General features: G+C 51.3%; 1 protein-coding gene across 1 annotated transcript; it reads left to right on the forward strand.

Annotated features, from left to right (window-relative positions):
- Positions 1-239: 239 nt before the first annotated feature.
- On the forward strand, positions 240-22,134 carry EXOSC10 (exosome component 10). The gene is made up of 25 exons (XM_046016664.1): positions 240-380; positions 2,412-2,548; positions 4,608-4,731; positions 6,046-6,150; positions 6,481-6,646; positions 6,808-6,922; positions 8,177-8,252; positions 8,456-8,566; positions 9,051-9,194; positions 9,706-9,896; positions 10,857-11,013; positions 11,150-11,298; positions 11,468-11,518; positions 12,154-12,265; positions 13,551-13,601; positions 13,730-13,808; positions 13,894-14,000; positions 15,995-16,090; positions 16,418-16,492; positions 17,903-17,990; positions 19,026-19,099; positions 19,570-19,741; positions 20,558-20,616; positions 21,269-21,342; positions 21,996-22,134. Exons 1-25 carry the CDS (start codon positions 270-272, stop codon positions 22,024-22,026), a joined length of 2,655 nt encoding a protein of 884 aa, XP_045872620.1. The 5' UTR covers positions 240-269; the 3' UTR covers positions 22,027-22,134.
- The last annotated feature ends 1,452 nt before the right edge of the window (positions 22,135-23,586 follow it).

Genomic DNA, 23,586 nt, shown 5'->3' on the forward strand with positions numbered 1-23,586 from the left:
CCAGATGAGCCTGGGAGACGCTGGCCTTAAAAATGAGATTAACTGGGTACCCTCGGGTCCCACCGTAAAGCACAAGGTTATCCAGACGATAAGATGTGAGGTAAAAGAGAAAATGCAAATGTCCCCCGGTTGAGGGGCTCAGGGAGAATAACCAACACTAGCGCCCCGCCAGCTCGTCCCCAGAACGACCAACTTTGCACATGCGCGGTGGGCACACGTCGCGTCGGCTTGACGCACTCTCGCGAGAAGAGCCGTGCAGGCTGGGAAAAATGGCGCCTCCCAGCCCCCGAGAGCCAAAGGCCCCGACTGCCACGAGCGCCGCCAATCCCGACGGGGAGATGGTGCTGCCGGGCTTCCCGGACGCGGACAGCTTCGTGAAGGTGAGTTCGGAGGGCCTCCGGGGGCACTGGGAGCCGCTCGCGTTCGGCCGGAAGCGGGCCCGGGCCCTTTCCGCGGCCGCCCAGCGGGTCGCGCGCGCGCCGCTGCCGAGCCCGGGGCGGGGGTCGAGGGGCCGCTCCCCTCGCCGGGCACGGTTTCCCACTTCCCCTCCGCGGCGGAGATCGCACACGGACATTGAGGGATGCCCCGCTTCCCAGGGCCTTCGTTCCTACATTTGAATCCATGCAACTGCGTGGAGTGTGGAGAGCCGTGTCCGCGTCGTGGGAAAGGCTTCCTTGTCACCCTGATGCCCCCAGCCCTCGCGACCTCGTCCCGGCCCAGGCCTGAGCCGCCTAATCACCTCTCCGAGGGGCCTCGGCTGCTGTAGGCCACACCAGTCGGCGTCCTCCGCTCCCGCGGCCAAGATGATCCCCTTTTCCTCGTCTGTGGTGCAGTCCTACATAATCCCAGACCCTGGGTTTAATGTCACCTGTTAGAGCTGCCTCCGAGCTGGCCTCTTCCAGGGCCTAGAACGTTTATCAGTGCCTCCTCGAAGGAACCCTGAGGGGATTATTTGTGTAATGCTCTTTACATGAACAAACAAAACTAGGTTTAAACACCTGATGCATAGCTCTTACAAAACCAGAGAACGAACATAAGTTGTAAGTTTGCACTGTGTATTCCCCCAAACTCCACTCAGTTAGGGGATCATCCTTAGTCGATGTCTTTATTCATTTGTTTGGCTCTGGCTCTGGTAGTTCCTGGACCACTAGCCATGGTCCTGATTTGGTCGCGGTCCTGCTCACGGCTACCATGTGTCCCCCCATGACGCAAGTTCCCACCTCCTTTCTCTGTCATCTCCCCCTGGAAAACACTCATTACAGTGACGTCATTTGGCCTTCACACGAACAACTATCATTTCTTTATGACAGCCACTTGAGACTTTTTCTCATTCCCACACAACGTTTAAAATAGAGAACTAGGGGCGCCTGGGTGGCTCAGTGGATTAAGCCGCTGCCTTCGGCTCAGGTCATGATCTCAGGGTCCTGGGATCGAGCCCCGCATCGGGCTCTCTGCTCCGCGGGGAGCCTGCTTCCTCCTCTCTCTCTCTGCCTGCCTCTCTGCCTACTTGTGATCTCTCTCTCTGTGAAAATAATAAATAAATAAAATCTTTAAAAAAAAAATAAAATAAAATAGAGAACTACTTGGCACTAAGGGAAACAGACACAAGTCCAGTTGTGGGCAGTGGCCATTATAATTTGGTCAGCAAAGGATCTAGAGTGTTCTTCTGTTTTAGATGTTGCCCACATGAAAACACAGAAGTGAATTCTTGTAGAAGCTCATGGACCCGAATTTGAACAGTAATAATAATAGCACTAATGTGCTCACCAGGCACCACCCAGTGTGATTTTATTGGCTCATTTAATCCTCACAACAGCTCTATGGGGTGGTCACTTTTATTATGCCTGTTTTTTGGAGAAGGAAACTAAGATCCAGATAAATAACTTAACCCAGGATCACAGTTAATAGGTAGCAGAGCCAAGATTCAAACCCAGGCCGTTTTGAATATTTGTCATATATGCGTTTGTTCTCTCTCTCCCCGCTCACACAAGAAGGTAGGCTCCAAAACTTGGTTCTGTGTTCACTGTCGTATCCTCAGAGCCTGGGGTAAAATCAGCATTAAATGAATGTTTGTTGAATATATCAAATTCACCATCCAGCACAATGTATTATATATAGCAGATCTTTTTTTTTTAAGATTTTATTTATTTATTTGACAGACAGAGATCACAAGTAGACAGAGAGGCAGGCAGAGAGAGAGGGGGAAGCAGGCTCTGTGCTGAGCAGAGAGCCAAATGCTGGGCTCCATCCCAGGACCCCGGGACCATGACCCGAGCCGAAGGCAGAGGCTTTAACCCACCGAGCCACAAGCCACCCAGGCGCCCCTATACAGCAGATCTTAAGAAAAGTGAGTTGCTGAATGAATGGGGATCCATGTTTGAAACATGCTTGTTTTTTCTGGGTTTTGACAGTTTGCTCTCGGGTCAGTGGTGGCAGTCACCAAGGCATCTGGGGGCCTACCACAGTTTGGCGATGAATATGATTTCTACCGAAGTTTTCCTGGCTTCCAGGCATTTTGTGAAACACAGGGAGACAGATTGCTTCAGTGGTAAGTACTATATATGATTTTCTCATGTTGGGAGAAATAAATAAAGAGAAATAGGTAGTTTTTCCTAAAATTAGTTTTTTCTTAACTATTTTTCTGTGCTGTAAAGAGCTCTAGGGCCTCCTGGGTGGCTCAGTTGATTAAGCATCTGACTCTTGATTCAGTTCAGGTCATGATCTCAGGGTTGTGAGACTAAACCCTTAGTCAGGCTCCACGTACTACTTCTCTTTCTCTCTGTCTCTGTCTCTCTCAAATAAATAAGTAAATCTTAAAAAAAAAAAAAAAAGGAAAAGCTATAAAATATAAAAATGAGACAGCGGGGGTGTCTGACTGGGTCAATAGGTAGATCATGTGACTCTTGATCTTGGGGTTGTGAGTTTGAGCCCCATTTTGAGTGTAAATTACTCTTAAAAAAATCTCTAAAAGAGACAGTGGATTTTGATCAGGGAAATGTTATTTGGTAAATTTTGAGTTTAACTTTTAAAAAATATATTGACTTTTGCACCTAAACGTAGACAGTGAATCTTTCTGAATTAAAGTGGGACTTAAAAGCCTAGATCTAAGATTCGATCACACAGTTTACAGCGCCGTGGGTATTACCTTTTTAGTAAGTGTATGAACACAGTACACAAACAGTGATTTTGTTTAACTGTTGCATGACAGAGTTAGAGCATCTGTTTTAGATTTCATGATAAAGCTATGAAGGCAAAGTATATTATTTACATAGTACGATATATTTTTTAGTATTTAAAGAAAGCTTTGAGGTCATTTCTTCCAACCCTTCAGCTAACAGATGAGGAGAGGGAGTCTTAGTGAGATTTAGGAAATTGCCCAAAACCGCACAAATAGCAGTGTTTCTGCTATAAGGGTGCAAGTTTTACTAGTGTTGGGTCCGTGGTCAAAAGAACGAGACTGATACAAAGCGAAGGTCAAGCAAAGCTTTATTTCGCGCCAAGCATCGAGAATCAAACTGACCGGCCAGGGCCATCTCTTGCAAAGAGGTGACCTCTCTCTTCTTTACAGACTAGCTTTTAAGGGCAAACGCCATGTGGTTGGGCCTGGCCACTCACAGGTGACCAATGAGATTGTAACACAGAGAAAGCTGCACAGTCCTGCTAAGTCACACATAAGTGACCAGTTGAATTACAATTTACCCTATAGTAGATATTTGAACTAGCCTTTCACCTTGGTCAGAATTGGCGCCCAAAGGGCACCCAAAGGGCAGGGCCCATGTTCCTCGGTAGCTAGGGAGACAGTATGCACCCCCACCGATTGGATACCTCCACCTGGCCTGACCCACCCTTGTATTTGGGCTTTGTTACTTGGGACTCGTTTCCGGGACTTGTTTTTAAGTAAGTTCCCTGAAGGGTGGGGGCAGGGTCAGGATGGAGCTGCTCTGGCTAAATAGGCCCTTACACTAGTTTGATCAAAAAGTACTGGGGAGGGGTTGCACCTGGGTGTCTCAATCAGTTAAGCCTCTGATTCTTGGTTTCAGCTCGGGTCATGATCTCTCGGTCATGAGCTCGAGCCCTGTGTCCTGTTCCACAATCAGCAAGAAATCTGCCTCAGATTCTCTCTCTCTCCCTCCTCCTCTGACCCTCACCCTGATTATTGTGCGCACACGCTCTCTCTCTCTCTCTCTGTGTCTCTAAAACAAATAAAATCTTAAAATATGTATATATAATATATTATATATTATATATATAATATATGTATATGTATATATAATATATATGTATATGTATGTATATATACATATATAATATATTGTATATATAATATATATATATGTATATATAATATATTATATATACATATTATATATATTATATATAATACATATAATATTATTTATATAATATATATAATATATTATATATATTTAATATATTTATATTTAATTTTATTTATTATTAATAATTGATAATTAATATTTAATATTAATATATTTATATTTTTTAAAGATTGTATTTGTCTGAGCCAGCCTTTCAAGCTTTCTCCCAGATTGGGAACAAATGAATACAAGTTTACAAAGTAACCTTGGTTTTCCTGTCCTTCCTAGTATGAGTAGGGTAATGCAGTACCATGGGTGTCGAAGCAACATTAAGGACCGAAGTAAAGTGACCGAGTTGGAGGACAAGTTTGATTTACTAGTTGATACCAATGATGTCATTCTGGAAAGAGTGGTGAGTGTTTCACCTTACTCTTTTTTTTTTTAGATTTTTTTTGTTTTTAATTTGACAGAGCGAGAGAGCACAGCAGGGGAAACAGCAGACTCCCCGCTGAGCACGGAGCCCAACGCAGGGCTCCATCCCAGGACCCTGGGATCACGACCCGAGCCGAAGGCAGGTTCTTAACCGACTGAGCTACCCAGGTGCCCCATCACATTACTCTTAAGATAATTAACAAATGGGGGCTCTTGGCCAGCTCTGTTGGAAGAGCAGGCGACATTTATTCTTGGGGTTGTGAGTTTGAGCCCCACATCGGGCATAGAGATTACTTAAAAATAAAATCTTTAAAAAAAAAAAAGTTAACAAATGAAGAACTTTCTGTGTTATTAAAATGTTAAAAGAAGCTCCAGCATCTGAAGAAATGAAAAGCTTAGCAATTCTTATTCCATCAACATTCCCTTTCTGACAATTGGCTTCTTTTTCCCAAAGATAACATAGTTGTCTTCAAATATATGACTTCAACCTATCACCACTCAGTGGAGGCCTATTACCAAATGCGTTCCAGATTTGCAAATCTCTATTTGTATTGCAAAAGAAGAGGCCTCCGGTGCAGAGCCCAACCAAAATTTAGCCCCCCTCTTTTTTTTTAAACTGTTATCTACAATCTGCTAAACAGCCTGACTCGCATGATTGGAAGGAGATGTGTATCGTATAATCTAGCTGACTGTCTACTTACACCTAATTCTACAGCAGAACATTACTTACAGAGAAACATCAAGATAATCCGAAACAAAACTAACCCTCAACCATATGACGGTCCTGCAGATGTTTCAATCTCGGTCTCCTGTCCTTGAAGTCATCTCTTCCATAATCTAAATGCCCACAGGTCTTTCAGCAGTTTCTCATATTTTATCATTTCAAGTCCTACCATGCTACTCTTTGTCACCTGGATTCCCAAACTGATACCACACCCCTGCTTCGATTGAAGCGTAGATTAGAACCCCCTTCACTGTCCGAGTACCATCCTTCTGTGTTTAATAGGTGCAATCTAGGGCCTTTTATATTCTTCCTGTGGCCACATCCCGCTGTTGAATCATTTTTTAATTTTCAGCCGAACTGAGAGCAGTAAAGGGATTTGATCGAGGGTGGGGAGTAGCCAGTTACTGCCCTGTCTTTGAGCAAATAATGCTTTAATTACTTGGGATGGCTCCCTCGTATATATATACGTTCTCGCACGTAATTCTCTGAATCTGTTTCTTAAGAATTTTAGGTAATTAACCTGTTCATCCTTAGAGGAAGATGCTAACCTATGACATCCTCTGCCCTTAGGGTATTTTACTGGATGAAGCATCAGGTGTGAATAAGAATCAACAGCCTGTCCTCCCAGCAGGATTGCAGGTTCCCAAAACGATAGTGTCCAGCTGGAACCGTAAGGTGAGGGCGGCTTTGCCAATCAACTAGAGCTTCAAGTGTCTGCTTTATAATAGGGCCTTTGCCCATCCTGTTCTGCATTTCTCTTCTGATTTATTGGACGCAGAACTGGCCGTGGCCTGACTTGTTCTCACAACCTGATTACCTTTTGTCTCCTTTGCACCCCACAACCTCACGCACACACACGTTCTTCAATGAATGCCCTCGGAAGGCCCAAATGGGAATTGACTTTTCTCTTTTTTTCTTTTCTTTCTTTTTTTCTTTTTTTTGGAATTTACTTGTCTAATTCATCAAGTGGCTATGTTATAAAAGTCTTTGTATTTGTTACCACAGGCAGGAGAGTATAGCAAAAAAACAAAATCTGAAACTTTCCGGTTGCTTCATGCAAAAAACATCGTCCGGCCTCAGCTTAAATTCCGAGAAAAGATCGACAACTCCAACACTCCATTTCTTCCCAAGATCTTCATCAAGCCCAATGCTCAGAAACCCCTCCCTCAGGGTAAGGCACGCGAACTCTGCCTCAGGAGAGGGGAAGATGGCTCCCTCCCACCTTCTTCTCTTCAAAAGGAGCCACTGACCCTGACCCGCTCCGTAACTAGGCAAGCTGTGAGTGTGTTCACCTATTTGTGATGGCGGGGTTGTCTCTGCTTGGGTCCCCAGCACTCTCCAAAGAAAGGAGGGAGCGCCCGCAGGACCGGCCAGAGGACCTGGACGTCCCCCCTGCACTGGCGGATTTCATCCATCAGCAGAGAACCCAGCAGGTGGAGCAGGACATGTAAGTATTTGTTGAACTTTCTACATTCTCCCTCAGTTTCACGTTTGTGAAATAATCAGTGTAAACAAAGAACGTGAGGAATGGGTGATTGTTATCCTTATCCTAACAGCGGATCTCTTCCGTAAAACCTCCTGTTCGTGTTCATAGGGGACCTGCCCGGGCGGCGTCCCGGGTAACCCTCACAGCAGCCCTGAGAGGGAGCGGACCCCGTCCAGATGTACAGACAAAACAAGGGGTGCCATGTTGCCTTCCCACACGCCAGAACCTGAAACCCCAGGTTTCCTTAAAACGGTCCTTCTTCTCTGCCATTCTGCCTTTCTTAGCAGGTGGGGACTCTGAACACTGAGGTAGGGACCCCTAATCAATTCGGCAAAGAAAAGGTGTTTTCCACTGGCAGCATAAGCATCTGTTTAAAACAAACAAACAAACAAACAAACTGCTTAAAATAGACAAATAGACCTTGCATGAAGGAAGCGGGTGGTAAGAACTCAGCTAGCGTTGAGTTCTTGTAGCCACAGTCTGGCTGGGCAGCATTCCTTCGGGCCTAGCTCTGCACTGCGAGGCCACAGGCCAAGTGCTAAAGAAAGAGGTGATGAGAGGCGGTCCTGCCCTCAAGGAACTCACAGACTTGGGATTTTTATGCAAGTGGATGATAGAGGAATTAAAAAAAAATAGAGCATTTGGCATCTGACCAACTGGGATATGGGCCCCATCCTCTCCGACCTCACAGGCCTGTTTGCCAGACCGCAAGGAACTGCACATTGTACTTTTTTTAAAAAAGATTTTTATTTATTTATTTGGCAGAGAGAGAGATCACAAGGGCAGAGCAACAGGCAGAGAGAGAGGGAAGCAGGCTCCCTGCTGAGCAGAGAGCCCGACACAGGGCTCAATCCCAGGACGCCAGGATCATGACCTGAGCCAAAGGCAGAGGCTTAACCCACTGAGCCACCCAGGCACCCCTGTTGTACGTTTTTGTGTCCTCCACGGTGGCAGCCGTGCTGTGTTTGGAAATAAGAACTCACATCCTTACAGAGGGGTAGCTCTCTAATGATCACGTTGTAAGGGTGAATCAGTTTGACCTATTTTTTTTTTTTTTGATGCCCTTGAATTATTAAGATCATAGTACTTTTTGTGGTGATAAAATATTTTCACAATGGCCTCTGCTCATTTGTTTTCACACATTGGATTAAAGCAGTTGTTTTTCCTTGAACCACGGCATTCATCAGAAGGATTTTTCTTTTTTCTCTTTTTCAGGTTTGCACATCCTTATCAGTATGAGCTGGATCACTTCACTCCACCGGATTCAGTCCTGCAAAAGCCACAGCCTCAGGTTAGCACCAGACGTCATTCACAGACGCTGTCTAAGGAACCCAGGAAAAATCAAATCAACGCAATTCGGGCCTTTCTTAAGTGACTTTACAGTAAAAGGTTGCAACGTCAGGTCATCTCTTGAGCTCCTGATTCATTTTATGCTCTAGTGAAGGGTGATTCCGAATACTCCTCTCTTTTTCTGCCTGTGCTTCTGTGCCCCAGTTATACAGGCCTGTGGCAGAGACGCCCTGCCATTTCGTGTCCTCCCTGGACGAGCTGGTGGAACTCAATGAGAAGCTCTTGACTTGTCAAGAATTCGCAGTAGACTTAGAGGTAAGTTGTGAGTGATATGGAGTGAAATTCTACATTTTCTAGGAGTTACTCCCTACCTAAGGAGTATAAAATTAAGACTAACACATCTGGGGGCACCTGGGTGGCTCAGTGGGTTAAAGCCTCTGCCTTTGGCTCAGGTCATGATCTCAGGGTCCTGGGATCAAGTCCCGCATTGGGCTCTCTGCTTGGCAGGGAGCCTGCTTCCTTCCCCCTCTCTCTCTCTCTGCCTGTCTCTCTGCCTGCTTGTGATCTCTCTCTCTTTCTCTCTGTGTCAAATAAGAAAATAAAAATCTTGAAAAAAAAAAATCAAACAAAAAAACAAAAAGACTAACAGATCTGGGTTTGGTTTTTTGCGGTTGTTGCTGCTATTGTTTGGCAAAACCCGGTCGGTCATAGAGCTGCTTTTACAGCTGCCCTCCCAAGATGGGTCAGGGAAAGCCTGGTGTGATCCGTTTCCCTGTCCTCCCCTCTTTCTGGGTGTCAGCACCACTCGTACAGGAGCTTCCTGGGGCTGACCTGCCTGATGCAGATCTCCACCCGCACAGAAGACTTCATCGTGGACACGCTGGAGCTTCGCAGCGACATGTACATTCTCAACGAGAGCCTCACAGACCCCGCCATCGTCAAGGTTAGCCCCTTCTGTAGCTCTTGCCTGTGAGCCTAGGATTTAAGTGCCGTTCGTGTACCGTTTCATTACTTCAGCAGAGACCTGGGGAAGTTGGGAGAAATCGTTGTGATCTACATCCCAGCCCCACGCACTAAACCGCTCTTGTTTCTAAGCCCCAATTAGAGCAGCTTAAACTGTGGCTCGTTACCACCCCGAGGGACGTTCCGTCATGTTCCTGACGACAGCAGCGAGCCCGCGCCATCAGGGTCCTTTGCACTTAAGGACCACCCTTGAAGCCAGTAGAGCTGCTTTCTCAGAATCACTGGCTGGGAGCCATTTCAGACTTTAAGAGTGTGCAGTGAGGAGTGTGTAAGGCTGTTGGTCCAAAGTAAAAGAAGCTTTTAAAACTGAACCCATCTTCACCTTCCTTCTGGCTTCTGAGTCCACTGTCGTACTGACCTAGAGGCGAGGCTCGTTCCAGAGCGCGAGTGGCCTCAAACGCGTGGGGGCTCACGACCGCTTGTGTTTCCAGGTCTTCCACGGTGCTGACTCGGACATCGAATGGCTCCAGAAAGACTTCGGCTTGTACGTAGTGAACATGTTTGATACCCATCAGGCGGCACGCCTCCTGAACCTGGGCCGGCACTCCCTGGACCACCTCCTGAAACTGTACTGCGGTGTGGAGTCGAACAAGCAGTACCAGCTGGCCGACTGGAGGATACGGTGTGTGCCTGACAAGCACGTGCGGGCGGCTGCTCCTGAGCCTCTCGGCCACACAGACCCACGTGCGGGTGGTGACCGTGGTGGTACCTTGGCTCGCCTGGCGCCGGTCTGTCGTGCAGCTGTGGGCAGCAGCAGAAGCCCGACTGGAAGTTTTAGGGCAACCACGTGGAGCGTGTGTTGGGCGCTCACGCTTCACAGAGATAGTGGTTGGAAGAGGCGTGCTGTGTCGCTGTTTGTGTCCCTGCCGGTGTCTCGTTTGAAACTTCCTGGTAGGAGGGGGGAGGGGTGTGTGTGTGTGTGGTGATGAGCTTCAAGGGAATTCTGAGGGACGGAAGTGATTGCACCTTATGGCGCATGGGCACTGTGGTGTGAGAGCATGGCGGGGTCCTGCCGCACTTTCTGGAGTCTGGGCTCTGCTGGATTGCTGTCAGGCTTCCTCCCTGAGGGTGCAGCTGTGGTCTGAAGAAGCCACTCGGCTTCCCTCCAGTTCTGCATTTCAGAATTTCTAAAGAGAATCTGGGAAAGCCCAGATAGAAGATGAAAACTGACAAAGTCTGAAAGCCACTCGCTGTCACTTAGCCATTGTCACGTGCCGCGCACTGAGCACAGCGCTCCCGGGCTGCTGTGCACGGTGGTCCCCACAGCAGCCTGTGAGGCCTTTCACTTCACCAGGGAGGAAAGTGAGCTTACGTGACTGGTCCAGGGACAGGTGTGCGGAGCTAAGATTCAAACTCAGGATGGCAGGACCCCTCTTTTCAACTGCATTGTGACCCTGCTGCCCTTTCTCCCCAGCTGTGAAGACAAAGGCTGTCCCATTAAGATTTCGGGACTAGGGATGTAACTGTGGTATTGGCCTTGATAATCAGAGGCACCCAGAGTCCTCGCACGCGCGGCGCGGACAGATGACATGGCCGCTTCTTGGGGCGAGCCGCAAAATCATTTCCTTCCTTGCAATCCCAGACCTCTGCCCGAGGAAATGCTCCACTACGCCCGGGATGACACCCATTACCTGCTTTACATCTATGATAAAATGCGGCTGGAGCTATGGGAGCGAGGCAACGAGCAGCCCGTGCAGCTGCAGGTCGTGTGGCAGCGCAGCAGGGACATCTGCCTTAAGGTACGGCCTCCGTCTCCTCCCGGGCCCCGGTGCTTTGCTCTGTCCCTCACGCTTCTGAAAAGAGCCGCATGTTCCGAAGAGCCCAGGGCACCATTCGGATTCCCGCTGATCTTGACTATTGCGTAACATTTTGCAGAAATTCGTCAAGCCCATCTTCACGGACGAGTCCTATCTTGAACTGTACAGGAAGCAGAAAAAGCATCTCAACACCCAGCAGCTGACAGCCTTTCAGCTGCTGTTTGCCTGGAGGGATAAAACGGCTCGTAGGGAGGATGAAAGTTATGGGTAAGGGGATCAGACGTTCTTTTAATATCCTCTTTCTAGCTCGGGTAACGAGGAAATAATGGCTTTTTTCTCTTCATCATGAAAGTTGGTTACGTTTTCTCCCAGGCTGTAGCCTTTACCGGGGCTGGCTGGCTGACTCGAAGGCCATCCGCTGTGTGTTTTGTTCCAGATACGTCCTGCCAAACCACATGATGCTGAAGATCGCTGAAGAACTGCCCAAGTGAGTCCCGAGAACTGGTGATGACTCCTGACTTTCTCAGTGGAGACATTTTATCCCGCAGATCAGCTTCTCTGATCCTTAATACCGCAAGGCTGTTGACTCAGAGATTGTGCTCTAAGGAAGTTCACGAGTCCAGAATCTGTGCCCTCGGGCTGTCCTGTAGGAACTAGACCTTCTGAGCCGCAGCCGTTTCAGCAGTCTTGCCTCAGATGAGCTCCGGTACCGAGCCTCCAGCATCCACTGGGAAGGGAGGAAAGCGTCTCAGAGTCTCGCAGCTGTCATCGGTTCCAAACCGAGACACCTGACGGTTCTGAACGCTCTCTGATGTTAACTGGAGAATAAGCAAAGAAGCCAGGTTCGTTGACTTCCGTTGAGCCTGATGCAGTGCCGCGGCTCTGCAGAGCTGTGGGGCTCCTCCCTGCTCTCCCAGTCAGCCCGAGGCGAGCTGCCGGAGGCACCAGCAGCAAGCTTGGGGCCACAGAGAACACACGTGGATGCCGTAGGCCCAGACCGCCCCGCCGGGCACCCGTTTCCCAGGTCGTCACCCTAGCTGTAGCTCTCTGTTCTCATCCGGAAGCCTGCGGGGGAGCTGTGTCCCTACATGATGAGTTGAGTGTGTGCTTTTTTGTCTTCAGGGAACCTCAGGGCATCATAGCTTGCTGTAACCCTGTCCCACCTCTTGTGCGGCAGCAGCTCAATGAGATACATCTTTTAATCCAGCAGGCCCGGGAGATGCCCTTGCTCAAGGTAGGAAGCTTTGCTGCTGAAGGTTCCAACCCAGTGGACCTGTTGTGTCTGCTGCCCCCACGGTCTCTCCCGTACATGATCTGGTCTCCGTTCTATAAAAATCCCAAGAAAATAATGGGGCTTGGGAAAGCCACTAGACAGGTCTTTTCTTTCTTTCTTTTTTTTTTATTTGACAGATATCACAAGTAGGCAGAGAGGCAGGCAGAGAGAAAAAGTGAAGCAGGCTCCCTGCTGAGCAGAGAGCCCAATGTGGGGCTCGATCCCAGGACCCCGGGATCATGACCTGAGCCAAAGGCAGAGGCTCAACCCACTGAGCCACCCAGGCACCCCCCCACTTTTTTTTAAAGATTTTATTTATTTATTTGAGAGAAAGAGCTGGAGGAGGGGCAAAAAGAGAGGAAGGGAGAAGCAGGCTCCCTGCTCAGTAGGGAAGCAGGGAGCCAAACCAGGGCTTGATCCCGGGACCCTGAGTTCACCACCTGAGCCAAAGGCAGACGCTTAACCAACTGAGCCACGTAGGCGTCCCAACGTGTCTGCTTTATGATTATCAAAAGCTAAAGCTCCTCATTTTTGTGTGTGTTTTTAAGATTTCATTTATTTATATTCAAGAGCAAGCACGCCTGCGTGTGCACCATCAGGGGAGAGGGCGGAGGAACAGGGAGAAGAATCTGAAGCAGACTCCGCACGGAGCACGGAGTCCAGCGTGGGGCTCGATCTCACGACCCCGAGACCATGACCTGAGCTAGAATCAAGAGTCAGATTTTAACTGATTGAGCCACCCAATTCAGTTTTAATTTGGGGGACAGTTTTTCATTGTGTTGCCTCAGTAGTAATATTGGTAAATTGTATTTGGGATTTTTTGGAAAGATTATGGATCCAGGAAGACTTCAAATCAATTCCTTTAGGATGATAAGGAAGAAACTGAGGATGAACACATTTCAGTCTTCACATTAAAATTTCTTTAAAAAGAATCTTGTGTTAGCTCAACAGCGGGGCCAAGTAAAGAGAGAAACCCTGGTTCCTAGAGGAGAAGCCCTTCCAGGCTCTTGGGAATCTTCTACATTGTGCCTGGTGACGATCGTGGGTTTCATTCTTTCATTCAGCAAGTATGACTGAGCACAAAGTGATAACAGTGCCAGGCACTGTATGGGCTGAAGGACGAAAGAACATCACTGGGCTCTCGTCAAACCCATCGGTGAAGGGCCGCAGTCCGCGCGGGGGGAGGCACTTGCGGTCGCCGTGTTGACACGCCGTTCCTCAGGTGCTCTTTATTTTTCCTCCTCAGTCTGAAGTTGCAGCTGGCGTGCGGAAGAGCGGCCCGCTGCCTGGTCCCGAGGTAGAGTGCTGTGTCCGTCGTCTCTCTTCTGGGGGAGGGCACCAGTCGGGAGCCCGCAGCACCCCGGCAGAAGGCTTCTGCACCCGTGCAAGTCCTTCATGAGGGCTGTTGCTTGCTTTCTGCTACAGAGATTGGAGAATGTTCTCTTCGGACCCCACGACTGCTCCCACGCCGCTTCAGATGGCTACCCTGTCATCCCCAGCAATGGTAATGTAGAGGTCTCTGGAACGTTCTGGAAACTGCCTTGCGCACTCTCCATGAGGCTTTGACCTTACTGACTTCATCCCTTCAGGGCCTGCACCAGCGCAGAAACAGACAAGCCTCTTCCCCGACCAAACAGAAGACACCCTGCCAGATACCAGATGCCTTATCGCTACTGCCGTCATCACGCTGTTTAACGTGAGTGCTGGGAAACATGGGGGGGTGGGGGCGGATGGCGTAGACCCGTTGGAAGTTTCTGCCAGGAGTGCTGCATCGACCTTTGAAACTAAGACCACGGGGCGCCTGGGTGGCTCAGTGGGTTAAAGCCTCTGCCTTCGGCTCAGGTCATGATCCCAGGGTCCTGGGATCGAGTCCCACATCAGGCTCTCTGCTCAGCGGGGAGCCTGCTTCCTCCTCTCTCTCTGCCTGCCTCTCTGTCTACTTGCAATCTCTATCTGACAAATAAATAAATGAAATCTTTAAAAAAAAAAAAAGAAAGAAAGAAACCAAGACAGACGGGAGACAGATCCAGGAGGCAGTCCACTGGAGGTGGGTGGAGCTCCATGTGGAGAAACGCCCAAGGAAGGGTTAACATCCGGATGCTTGCTAATGCCTAGCAGGGAGGATGGCATGGGCCGCACTGCTTCCAAAGCAGGACCTTCCCCTGCAGCCGCAGGGGAGGTGCAGGCTGAGCGCTCTGCTCGACTGCAGGGACCGCGCGTCCCTCTGCAGCACCCGCCGGCACCACCAGCACGGGCTCGGGCTGGACAAGAGGCAGCTTAGAAAAGCGTTTCTCTACGCAGTGGCTTTTGAGGAGAGTGACGAGCAAGATAGGAGGGCACTAGTATGTGGGTGGGAACTTATTTCCCCAAAGAGGGGCTGAGTCGTGCTAGGTAGTGACTCTCTCCAGCCCCGGACCACGTAGTCCTAGACTACGCACCCAGTTGTGACAGAGCTTATCCCGGTCTGTCCTGCCCAGCAGGTGTCTCGTTCCTGCCGGGGCTTCAACTACAGGCTCTTCGGGAAAGCAGGACCTGGGTATGGTTGTTGGTCCAGATGGTGGGCGCTGCAGAGACCAGAGTGAAAGGAAAGCACACAGAGAAAACTCTGAATGGTGCACACACCAGATGTGCAAAAGGAAACATCATAATTTCTGCAAAGAAAGAGAAGCAGGCATTGGGCATAGCAGATGTTCACGGGGGAAACAGCTGGGCGGAACTGTAGCTTCCAGGATCATGGGCCACAGCCGGTCCTTCAGGCCAGAGCGCAGGCCCAACACTGGGAAGGGTGCCGTGCCGGCCGCAAAATGTACTACCTCAGAGCTGACTTTCTTTTTCTCGTCATCAGAGACATTTAGATTGGGTCTTGCTTCAGTAATTCGTGAGCAAAGAAGTCCGGGAGCTTTAAGCGAGCGAGGTGAATCGGCAGCTAAAAAAAGGAGCATGAACTTCGGGCCACGTGAGCCCAGAAGAGCGCAGTCTGGCTGACAGAGGCAGTGGTGTCCCCGTGCTCTGTGTGGCGGGACCGTCACCACGGAGGAAGCAGAAGGACAGCGCACATTCTAAACCCACTTGTACAACATCCAGTCGCATAGTTGCTCTGATGCCCCCACAACGGTGTATAATTCTTAATTTGTGAATGTCTCCTTATAACCTCAACTCCTAGAGCCCAACAGACCTGGGTGGGAGTCCTCATTCTGCCCCTGTTCGCTGTCAGGCTCTGGAAGACTTAAGCATTCTGTGCCTCAGTTTCCTCATCTGTAAGATGGTGAGAATAACACTACCTACCTCGTAAGTTGTAAGGACACAGTTCAGCTCGCTGGTTCAATAAATGTGTGTTTATTAAAGCCCTCCTGGGTGCCATCACAGGGTGTGACAGTGCCTCGTACGCGTGAGAGACCGAAAGAATCAGCTGGTATTCTTACTACTGGTTTTTGTTTTTTGTTTTAAGATATTTATTTGTCAGGGGGAGAGAGAACAGGAGCAGGGAGAAGCAGGCTCCCCGCTGAGCAAAGAGCTGGAAGCGAGACTCGATCCGAGGATCCCGGGATCACGACCAGAGCCGAAGGCAGACACCTAACCGACTGAGCCACCCCGGCGCCCCTTCTTACTGCTGATATGGTCATTCTGTTGCTTGCACCATAATGCCACAGAATGACGGCGGGATAAGCTGCTCACTTTCTGTCCCTGCAGGAACCTAGTGCCGAAGAAACTAGAAAGAGCCCATTAACAGTTGCACAGAAGAAAGCCCAGAACATAATGGCATCCTTCGAAAATCCATTTAAGATGGTAAGTAGGAGTCGCGAGTGTTCAGGGCAAACAGAAGAGGCAGAGCTTTCTGTAGCTTCTAGGGGCCTCTTGCCCGGTAAAGCTGCTGACGGTCTTTGGGGAGAGGGAGCCCCTGAGTCCAGCGTGTGTCAGCTGTCCCTGGTGTCCAGGTGGGGATGGAGTCGGGGTCTTCTCAGATGAACACAGCAAGGACGCCTCACTCGTGTGCCAGTGAGCAGTGGCCAGGCAGATGCTCTGAATTAGGCCTCCCACGGTGAACCCCCCCAGAACACCCCCGTGCAGGGCCTGAGCGCATTCGAACGACTTGTTGTCCTTCCCTTCCTCCAGTTCCTGCCTTCCCTCGAACACCGTGCTCACGTTTCTCAGGCAGCAAAGTTCGATCCGTCATCAAAAATCTACGAAGTAAGTGTATTAGTCACCCTCCACGAGTGACTTTCTCAGAAAAGGGGACTTCTGAATTATCTGAACTAGGTTTCTGTCTTAAGCCCATCTTGAGGCTTCAGAAAATGAACACCAAAAACGCTTTATATATAAACACAAATAAGCATTTCTGGAGAGAGGGGCCAAGACTTCCTTCTGATTTTCAGAAGCCTTTGGGAACCTTTTAAGAAACAGGTCTTTGGTTTTTGTGTTTGCGGGTTTTTTTTGTTTTTTTTTTTAAGATTTTATTTATTTATTTGACAGAGAGATCACAACTAGGCAGAGAGGCAGGTAGGGTGGGGCGGGAAGCAGGCTCCCTGCCAAGCAGAGAGCCCAATGCGGGGCTCAATCCCAGGACCCTGGGATCATGACCTGAGCCGAAGGCGGAGGCTTACTTAACCCACTAAGCCACCCAGGCGCCCCTATGTTTGGTTTGTAATTGAAGTTTAGTTTCTACATAGCAAAAGGCCCAGGTGTGGTTAGGTGTTCAGCCTGACGCATTTTCACGTGTGAATATGTTACTTTAAGGCTCTCACAGGTGACAGCTTAAATTGTAAAACACTCTGTCTTCTATTGTTTGGTTTGTTTTAGCAGCATTATGGATAAGAATAAGGAAGTACCTTCCCTGGAGCCCTGTGAGATGTTCGTGGGCGTCAGCGTGTTAATTATTAAAAGCCTTCTTCCTTCCTGCAGGGAGGACCTGCTCTGGTCGGACGGGGGGGGCCTGGCTCCCTCTGCCCCTCCCCACCCGGCTCTTCCATTAGGCAGCGAGGGTCAGGCCAGAGCCATGACGGGCTTGCACCCGGTCGCTAGTGGTCAGACTGCTCTCTTCTGAAATGCGGAGTCAAATGGATGGTTTTGCCTTCTCTTCTTCTCACGGGTTGTGGCCTTTCAACCACGTGTCCCTTACGTGCTTCTGCCCCATACCAGCCCGATACCGAGACATGTTCTCGCGCCACAGGCAGACATGATATCAAACAGCAGCACGCCAGACTCCAGGAGTCCTGCCTTGAAGCCCGGCTCCACCATTTGCTAACCGTGTCCCCCCAGACAGATCATTTAGCTTCTCTGAGCCTGTTCCCCCCTCTCCAAGCGGGGGTGACGAGGATGCCTTTGTCCCAGGGTTACGGGAGGGATTGAATGAGAGGACGGACAGGAAGGCGTCCGGCTCCAGGCCCGGAACCCAGTTGTGCTTTGTCTTTTTCAATGAGTATCTTATGCACAAAGCCAGCACGAGATTTCTGTTTCGTGTGTCATGAGATTTGGAATTTATGACTAAGAAATGTGTGTCGACACCAGGTTAGTATGCCCGGCATCCCCTCGTGAAAAAAATGAAGCATTCCTCGGTGGCTGAGTTTTGGAGTGTTTTCGTTTGGTTTGTTTTCGTTGTAGATCAGCAACCGCTGGAAGCTGGCAAGCCAGGTGCAGACGCACAAAGGACCTAAAGAGACGGCCAAGGAGAAGGCGGCGGAGCAAACAGGTAGCCCTCGGCTCCTTGTGTCTTGGCCCGTCGGGGCGTCTGCCGAAGAGCAGGCCTCGCGCTTGCTTCTGTTTGTTCGACTGAATGCCCGTACGGCCGTGAACAAAGCCCAGCCCCCGCCCCGTGGAGCCTGCCTTTCCGGGGCGGGGGCGCGGGTAGCGCATCCATAAACGTCCGTCCTTTCCGACGGCAGTGGGCCCTCCTGCGGGGACGGGGTGCTGCTTCCCCACCACGTGTAGAGAAGGCAGTCAGACAACTGTGACATGGAGCAAAAACAGGCTGCTTCTAGGGGAAGAGTGGTTCATCCTGGTGGCCCAGCGAGTCCCGGGCCCCGGGGGCGGTTGCTGTCTGGGCATGCGCAGGGAGTGGCCAGGAGGCCAGTGTGCCTGACGGGAGAGAAGGACGGTTGTAAGGTCGTGGCTTGTACTCCGAGTGGCCCGGGAAGCTGTGCAGGGTCTGAAGAGAGCGGTGGCCTGCAGCGACCAGAAAAGCTCTCTCTGAGACCGTGGAGGACCCAGCAAAGACGACAAGGGTGGGGGGCGAGGGGAGGGACTGCTGGGTTGGCCAGCACAGGAGAGGGGGCGAGAAGTGGCCCGAAGCCAGTGCACCCTGTAGTAACCCCAACGGCACTTGATGACGAGCGGTGTGCGGCACGAGGGAGGAGGAGGGGAGCCGGGGGGCCAGAAGGGCTGGTCCTGAACGACTGAAAGAGGGTGGCCGGCGACAGAGTGAGAGCGCACAAGGAGCCGGTTGGGGAAGTGGCTTTGTTCCGGCCTTTGACATGTTTGGGTTGCGGCCACTGAGAGCGGCGGCCCGCGGGCTGCTGGGGGTCAGGCTCGGGATGTCAGGGGAGGGGCAGGTGGGCTGTCAGCCTGCGTGTGAGCAGACCCTCCGCGCCTGAGCTGCAGGGGCTGGGGTGGGGTGGGGTGCGCAGGCAGCACCGGAGACTGGGACCGTGGCAGTGGCCGTGGCAGCCAGGGGAGGGGGAGGCTTGGCTGCTGGGGCCGCAGCTCCACAGGCCGTGCTCTCTTGCAGCCGCGCGGGACCAGGCCAAGGAGGAGTACAAGGCGACCGCGGAGCAGGCGGTGTCTGTCCGACAGCAGGCTGCCGTACGTGCCGGTCCTTCTGCTTTCCCATTTGCGAAAAGAGATGCCCCTGGTCACGGCAGGAGGGCTTGTCCTGCGCTTCAGATTAAATGCTTCTGCATCTGTCCTGTCCACCTTGGCTTGTCAATCAGTGCCTGCCTCCTTTCCCCTCAAAAAAAGTTTATATTGTAATTCCTCTTAGAGGATTCTTTGTGATGAATCTGGGGTAAATAGACCGTACCCCCCCGACTCCAGTGGTAGACAAGGCCCTGAGGCCCCCTAACATCCAAGCCTCTTGTGCCTTTTCGTGAAAGACCTGATGTCATTCTCCACCGAGGAGCTTGTGCCACCTGGCGCCAGCCCCGCCCAGGCTCCCAGCCGCCTGCACTCCTCTCCCTGTCCCCGAGCCCACAGATGTGGCAGGCCTGGGGGCCGCCGGCCTGGCTGTCGCGTCCACTCCCGTGCGTCCTTCCCACGGCGTGTTCACCCTACAGCTGGAAAGTGCCGCCAAGAAGAGAGAGCGAACCACAAGTGACCCTAGGACCTCAGAGCAGAAACAAGAGAAGAAACGACTCAAAACTTCCAAGAAGCCAAAAGACCCGGATCCACCAGAAAAAGTTTTCACCCCTTATGACTACAGCAAGTCGGATTTCAAGGCTTTTGCTGGTGAGGCCGGGACTGGTGCCCTTTAAGGAGCGTCTGGCCCTGTTAGGGGGGAGGAAGCTGTGGAGGACAGCAAGCGTGAGCTAGACACAGACGGAGCCTGAGAAAGACACAGCTGTCACCCAAGCCCCCAGAGAGCCGTGCGGGGGGACGGCAGTGCCGGGCCGGCAGGTGCACCCATCCACCCCCACCCCTCTCCGGGCGCAGCTGCCTCGCCGGGGCCGCCCTGGTCCCTGTGCAAGGGGGCGTTCCCTCTAACAGCGGCTCCGTCTTCCCTCACAGTAGCTCGGGCCCAGACACACATTTTCTCCAACAGACGCACAAACACGGCAAGGAGTTTGGGAAGAAACCTGAAGCCCGGGGCGGGGGGCTCTCTGGTGTCAGCCGGTGAGAGTTCACCTGCCTCGAAGGGGCTGTGGATGCCGCTGATGGCAGAGCGGCCTCCTTGGCAACACGTCCCTTTGAAGGGAGAAAAGGCAGGGCACAGTCATCACCCCAGGGCCCAAGGGACTCCGGTGGCGCTTCCTGACAGGCACGCAGAGACCAGACTGAATGGCCTTGGTGCAAGCGGAGCTAGTGCTCTAGCCACCTGCCCCTGAGTGGGGAATAGACCTGTGAGAGCTGAGCCCAGTGTTCGGGCTGCCCTTCCCCACTGGGGCACGACACATGAGTTGATGTCAGCCTGAGGCCCTCCTCCTACGGGGGCGGCCAGCTGACAGCCCACCCTTCCTGCACATTGTGTGCCGGCCCTGCGGGCAGCCCCGTGGGTACATCGACTCACATCCGTGCTCACTGCGTCTCTCTGCTCTCACCTTCCAGGAAACAGCAAAGCGAAACCTTCCCAGTTCGATCCAAATAAGCAGACCCAGCCCGGCAAGGTAAGAAATACACTTGACCTGTGAAACTGACAGGATTGTGTATGTCAACTAGGCCTTGATTTCAAATTCAAATGCAAAATACTGGATACCATTAAAAAGGAAGAAAAAGCTTGAGAATTCTCGCCTGCTCATGGTGCTTTTTCTCCCTCTGCCTTTGTTGGGAAGACGGCCCAGCTGGGAATTGTCTCCCTCGGCATATCCTTTCCCTCACCTCATCTCTCCTCGAGTGTAGACAATACCCATCAGCTATTCCAGCAATAAAAAAGGAACTTGTAAAGAGGCTGCGAGGGCTGGCATGTGGTTTGAAGGGGTGTTTGCTGTTGGCTGCCATGGGGATGAGCTGTAGGCCATAGACACTCCCTCGGGGGCCCGCACAGGCCTGCCTCTGCCCCCGTGGGTGTTGCCGCCAGCCAGAGCCAAGTGTGGCTGCAAGTTTGGCATCCGGAGGGTGAGACCTGTGTGGAGCCCTCCTCTTCTGTTGGTAGCCCCTGCAGACAGCCTTGCCTTCAGAAGCACCCAGAAAGGCCCAGTTCACACCAGGCACACCAGGCTACTGGAGTCTTGGGCGGGCCAACTGGGCTCCTGTGCGGTTTCCTGCATGTGTCCTGTGGTCAGGCTGTCCCTCGACTGAAATGGCTGTTTATCTTTTCAGAAGTGCGTTGCACCCAAAAAACTTAAGCAGTCGGGAAACAAAAGCATGTCCTTTGCAACCGGAAAGTCAGACAGGTATGTGGGGGAGGCCAGCGTATGGGCTCAGAGGGCCCAGTTGGAAAGCCTCAGAGAGCCTCTCTCGACCAGATCCCTCTCTGTCAATCGGGCAGCCGAGATAGGAGGAGGGGAGGGCTTTGCCAAGGGCCATCCCCCTGACCAACTGTCCCTGCGTCCGAGGACTCAGATTCCCGTCCCTCCCCGCCTACTACCGTACAATTTCCCGGGGTCCCCTCCGAGCAGACGGACTCGGAGTTTTCCCAGATCTTCCCATTTCTGAGGAATGAGGGAGAAAAAAAATCAGTGAGGAAATGTGGCTAGTCATTTAAGAATATTTTCATTAAAAACATGAAACCTTCATGCTCAGGCCAGAGCCTGAAGCCAGAGGACTCACCCCTAAGGTGTGGCCTGGTGAGGAGGCAAGCTGCCTTTCCATCTTGGCGAGCACAACCACCCTGGGGCCGCAGAGCGCTTCCCCAGCCCCCTCTTGTCTGCCAGAGTGTGGGGGACACGCTGCTGCCATGCTCGGCTCTCCAGGGGCCCCGAATGAACCATGCCTCCCCAGCTGTCCGTCACTGAGGTCTGCAGCGTGTTGCGAAGCGGCTGAGAGCAAACCTCCAGCCAGACTGGGAGAAGTGGCTCTTCTGTTTTCATGCCGTCTGTCTCTGCAGGGGTTTCCGGCACAGCTGGCCAAAGAGATAGAGGCCGAGGAGACCCTTGGAACTCCCCAGAGGACTGGAAGCACCGGGTGGTGCTGCTGCTTTTTGTACGGACCCCTTTTTAAACCATTAAAAATAATTCTTGTTGGAAGAAGGTGGATTCCAGACTTTTCCTTTGCTGCCACCTCAGGGAGAGGACAGACCCCACCCCGCTCGGAGCCAGGGCTTCAGCCATCTGGGGGCTAAGTGCACCCTTGAGGACACTGAGATTTCCGGGGGAACCCAGAATCACCCCCAAGAGGGTGTGAGTCACAGGAGACTCAGAAAAGGGCGGCTTCCACGAGGCACAGGGCACTGACTCTTCCTTTCCTGGGGCCATTTGACCTCCACGTGTCCTCAGGTCACGCCACTGAGGCCGCATGGTGCGGACCTTCTCGGGAAGATTTGTTACTGGAGCTTTAGAGCCAGCCGTGGCCTCTGGAGGGCCGGGGTTCTCTCCCGTTCCTCTCTCGCTCCTTTTTGTTTCTTTTTAACGTTTTCCCCGATTGGAAAAGTATTTTAATGTCGTTTCCCCAGTTGGAAAAGTAATAGCATGTTCATTGGTGGAATGAGGAAACAAACCACATGATCGCTAATCCCGCCACAGAGAGAGAAACTTCTACGCTTTGGTGTCAAAGCTTTGTACCACGTATCGACTCATTTCCAAACTTGGATTTATGTTTCTACAGTTTTTCACACTTTAGAAGTTTTTTTGTCTTTTCTCCTTCTAAACTTCCTTCTAGCTCACTGCCATTTTTGAACACTTAGATTTCCATTTTTGTATTAATAATGTACTGTGGAATTTCTTCAGAATTCTATTTGATTTTAATCCTGGAATGGGCTATTAAATTCAGAAAGCACAAAATACCATTATTTTTGTTTTCACAAATATTTATTTTTAAGATTTTATTTATTTGTATATGACAGAGAGAGATCACAAGTAGGCAGAGAGGCAGGCGGGGGGGCGGGGGGAAGCAGGCTCCCTGCCGAGCAGAGAGCCCGATGTGGGGCTCGATCCCAGGACCCTGAGATCATGACCCAAGGCGAAGGCAGAGGCTTAACCCACTGAGCCACCCAGGTGCCCCTGTTTTCACAAATATTCAAACGAGGAGCCTGTTTTCTTAGACATTCCTCTTGCAGATTATCGAGAGGGCTGGTTGTGTGCGTTTCCCCGAGGGGCTGTGAACCCAGACATCGCTCTGCTGCCAGAGAGCAGCCAGTCACGCAGAACAGCAGAAAACAGCCCAGGCCCCAGTGGACTGAAGTTTAGACTATCGGGGCTAGAATGGTTGCAACTGTCAGAAAAGCCAGACTGTTGGTGACTTAGCAAAACAGAAGTTTTTCTTCCTCTCTCTCTCCAGCCCTACTTAGTGCAGACCCAGTGTAGGGACTGGTGGTTCTCACTCTGGCCCTTACTTGTGGCGCCACCAGCCTCCACAGGAACCCAGGGCTTCCACCTCATGGGCTCGGTCACCGGCCTAGCTCCGTCCATCACGTCCGCATTCCGTTCAGCTGGAAGGAAGGGAAGAGAGGCACACGCAGTCTCCCTTTAAAAGGATACGGC

Source organism: Meles meles, chromosome 1, assembly GCF_922984935.1.
Source record: "Meles meles chromosome 1, mMelMel3.1 paternal haplotype, whole genome shotgun sequence".
In the NCBI taxonomy this organism is placed as follows: Eukaryota; Metazoa; Chordata; class Mammalia; order Carnivora; family Mustelidae; genus Meles; species Meles meles.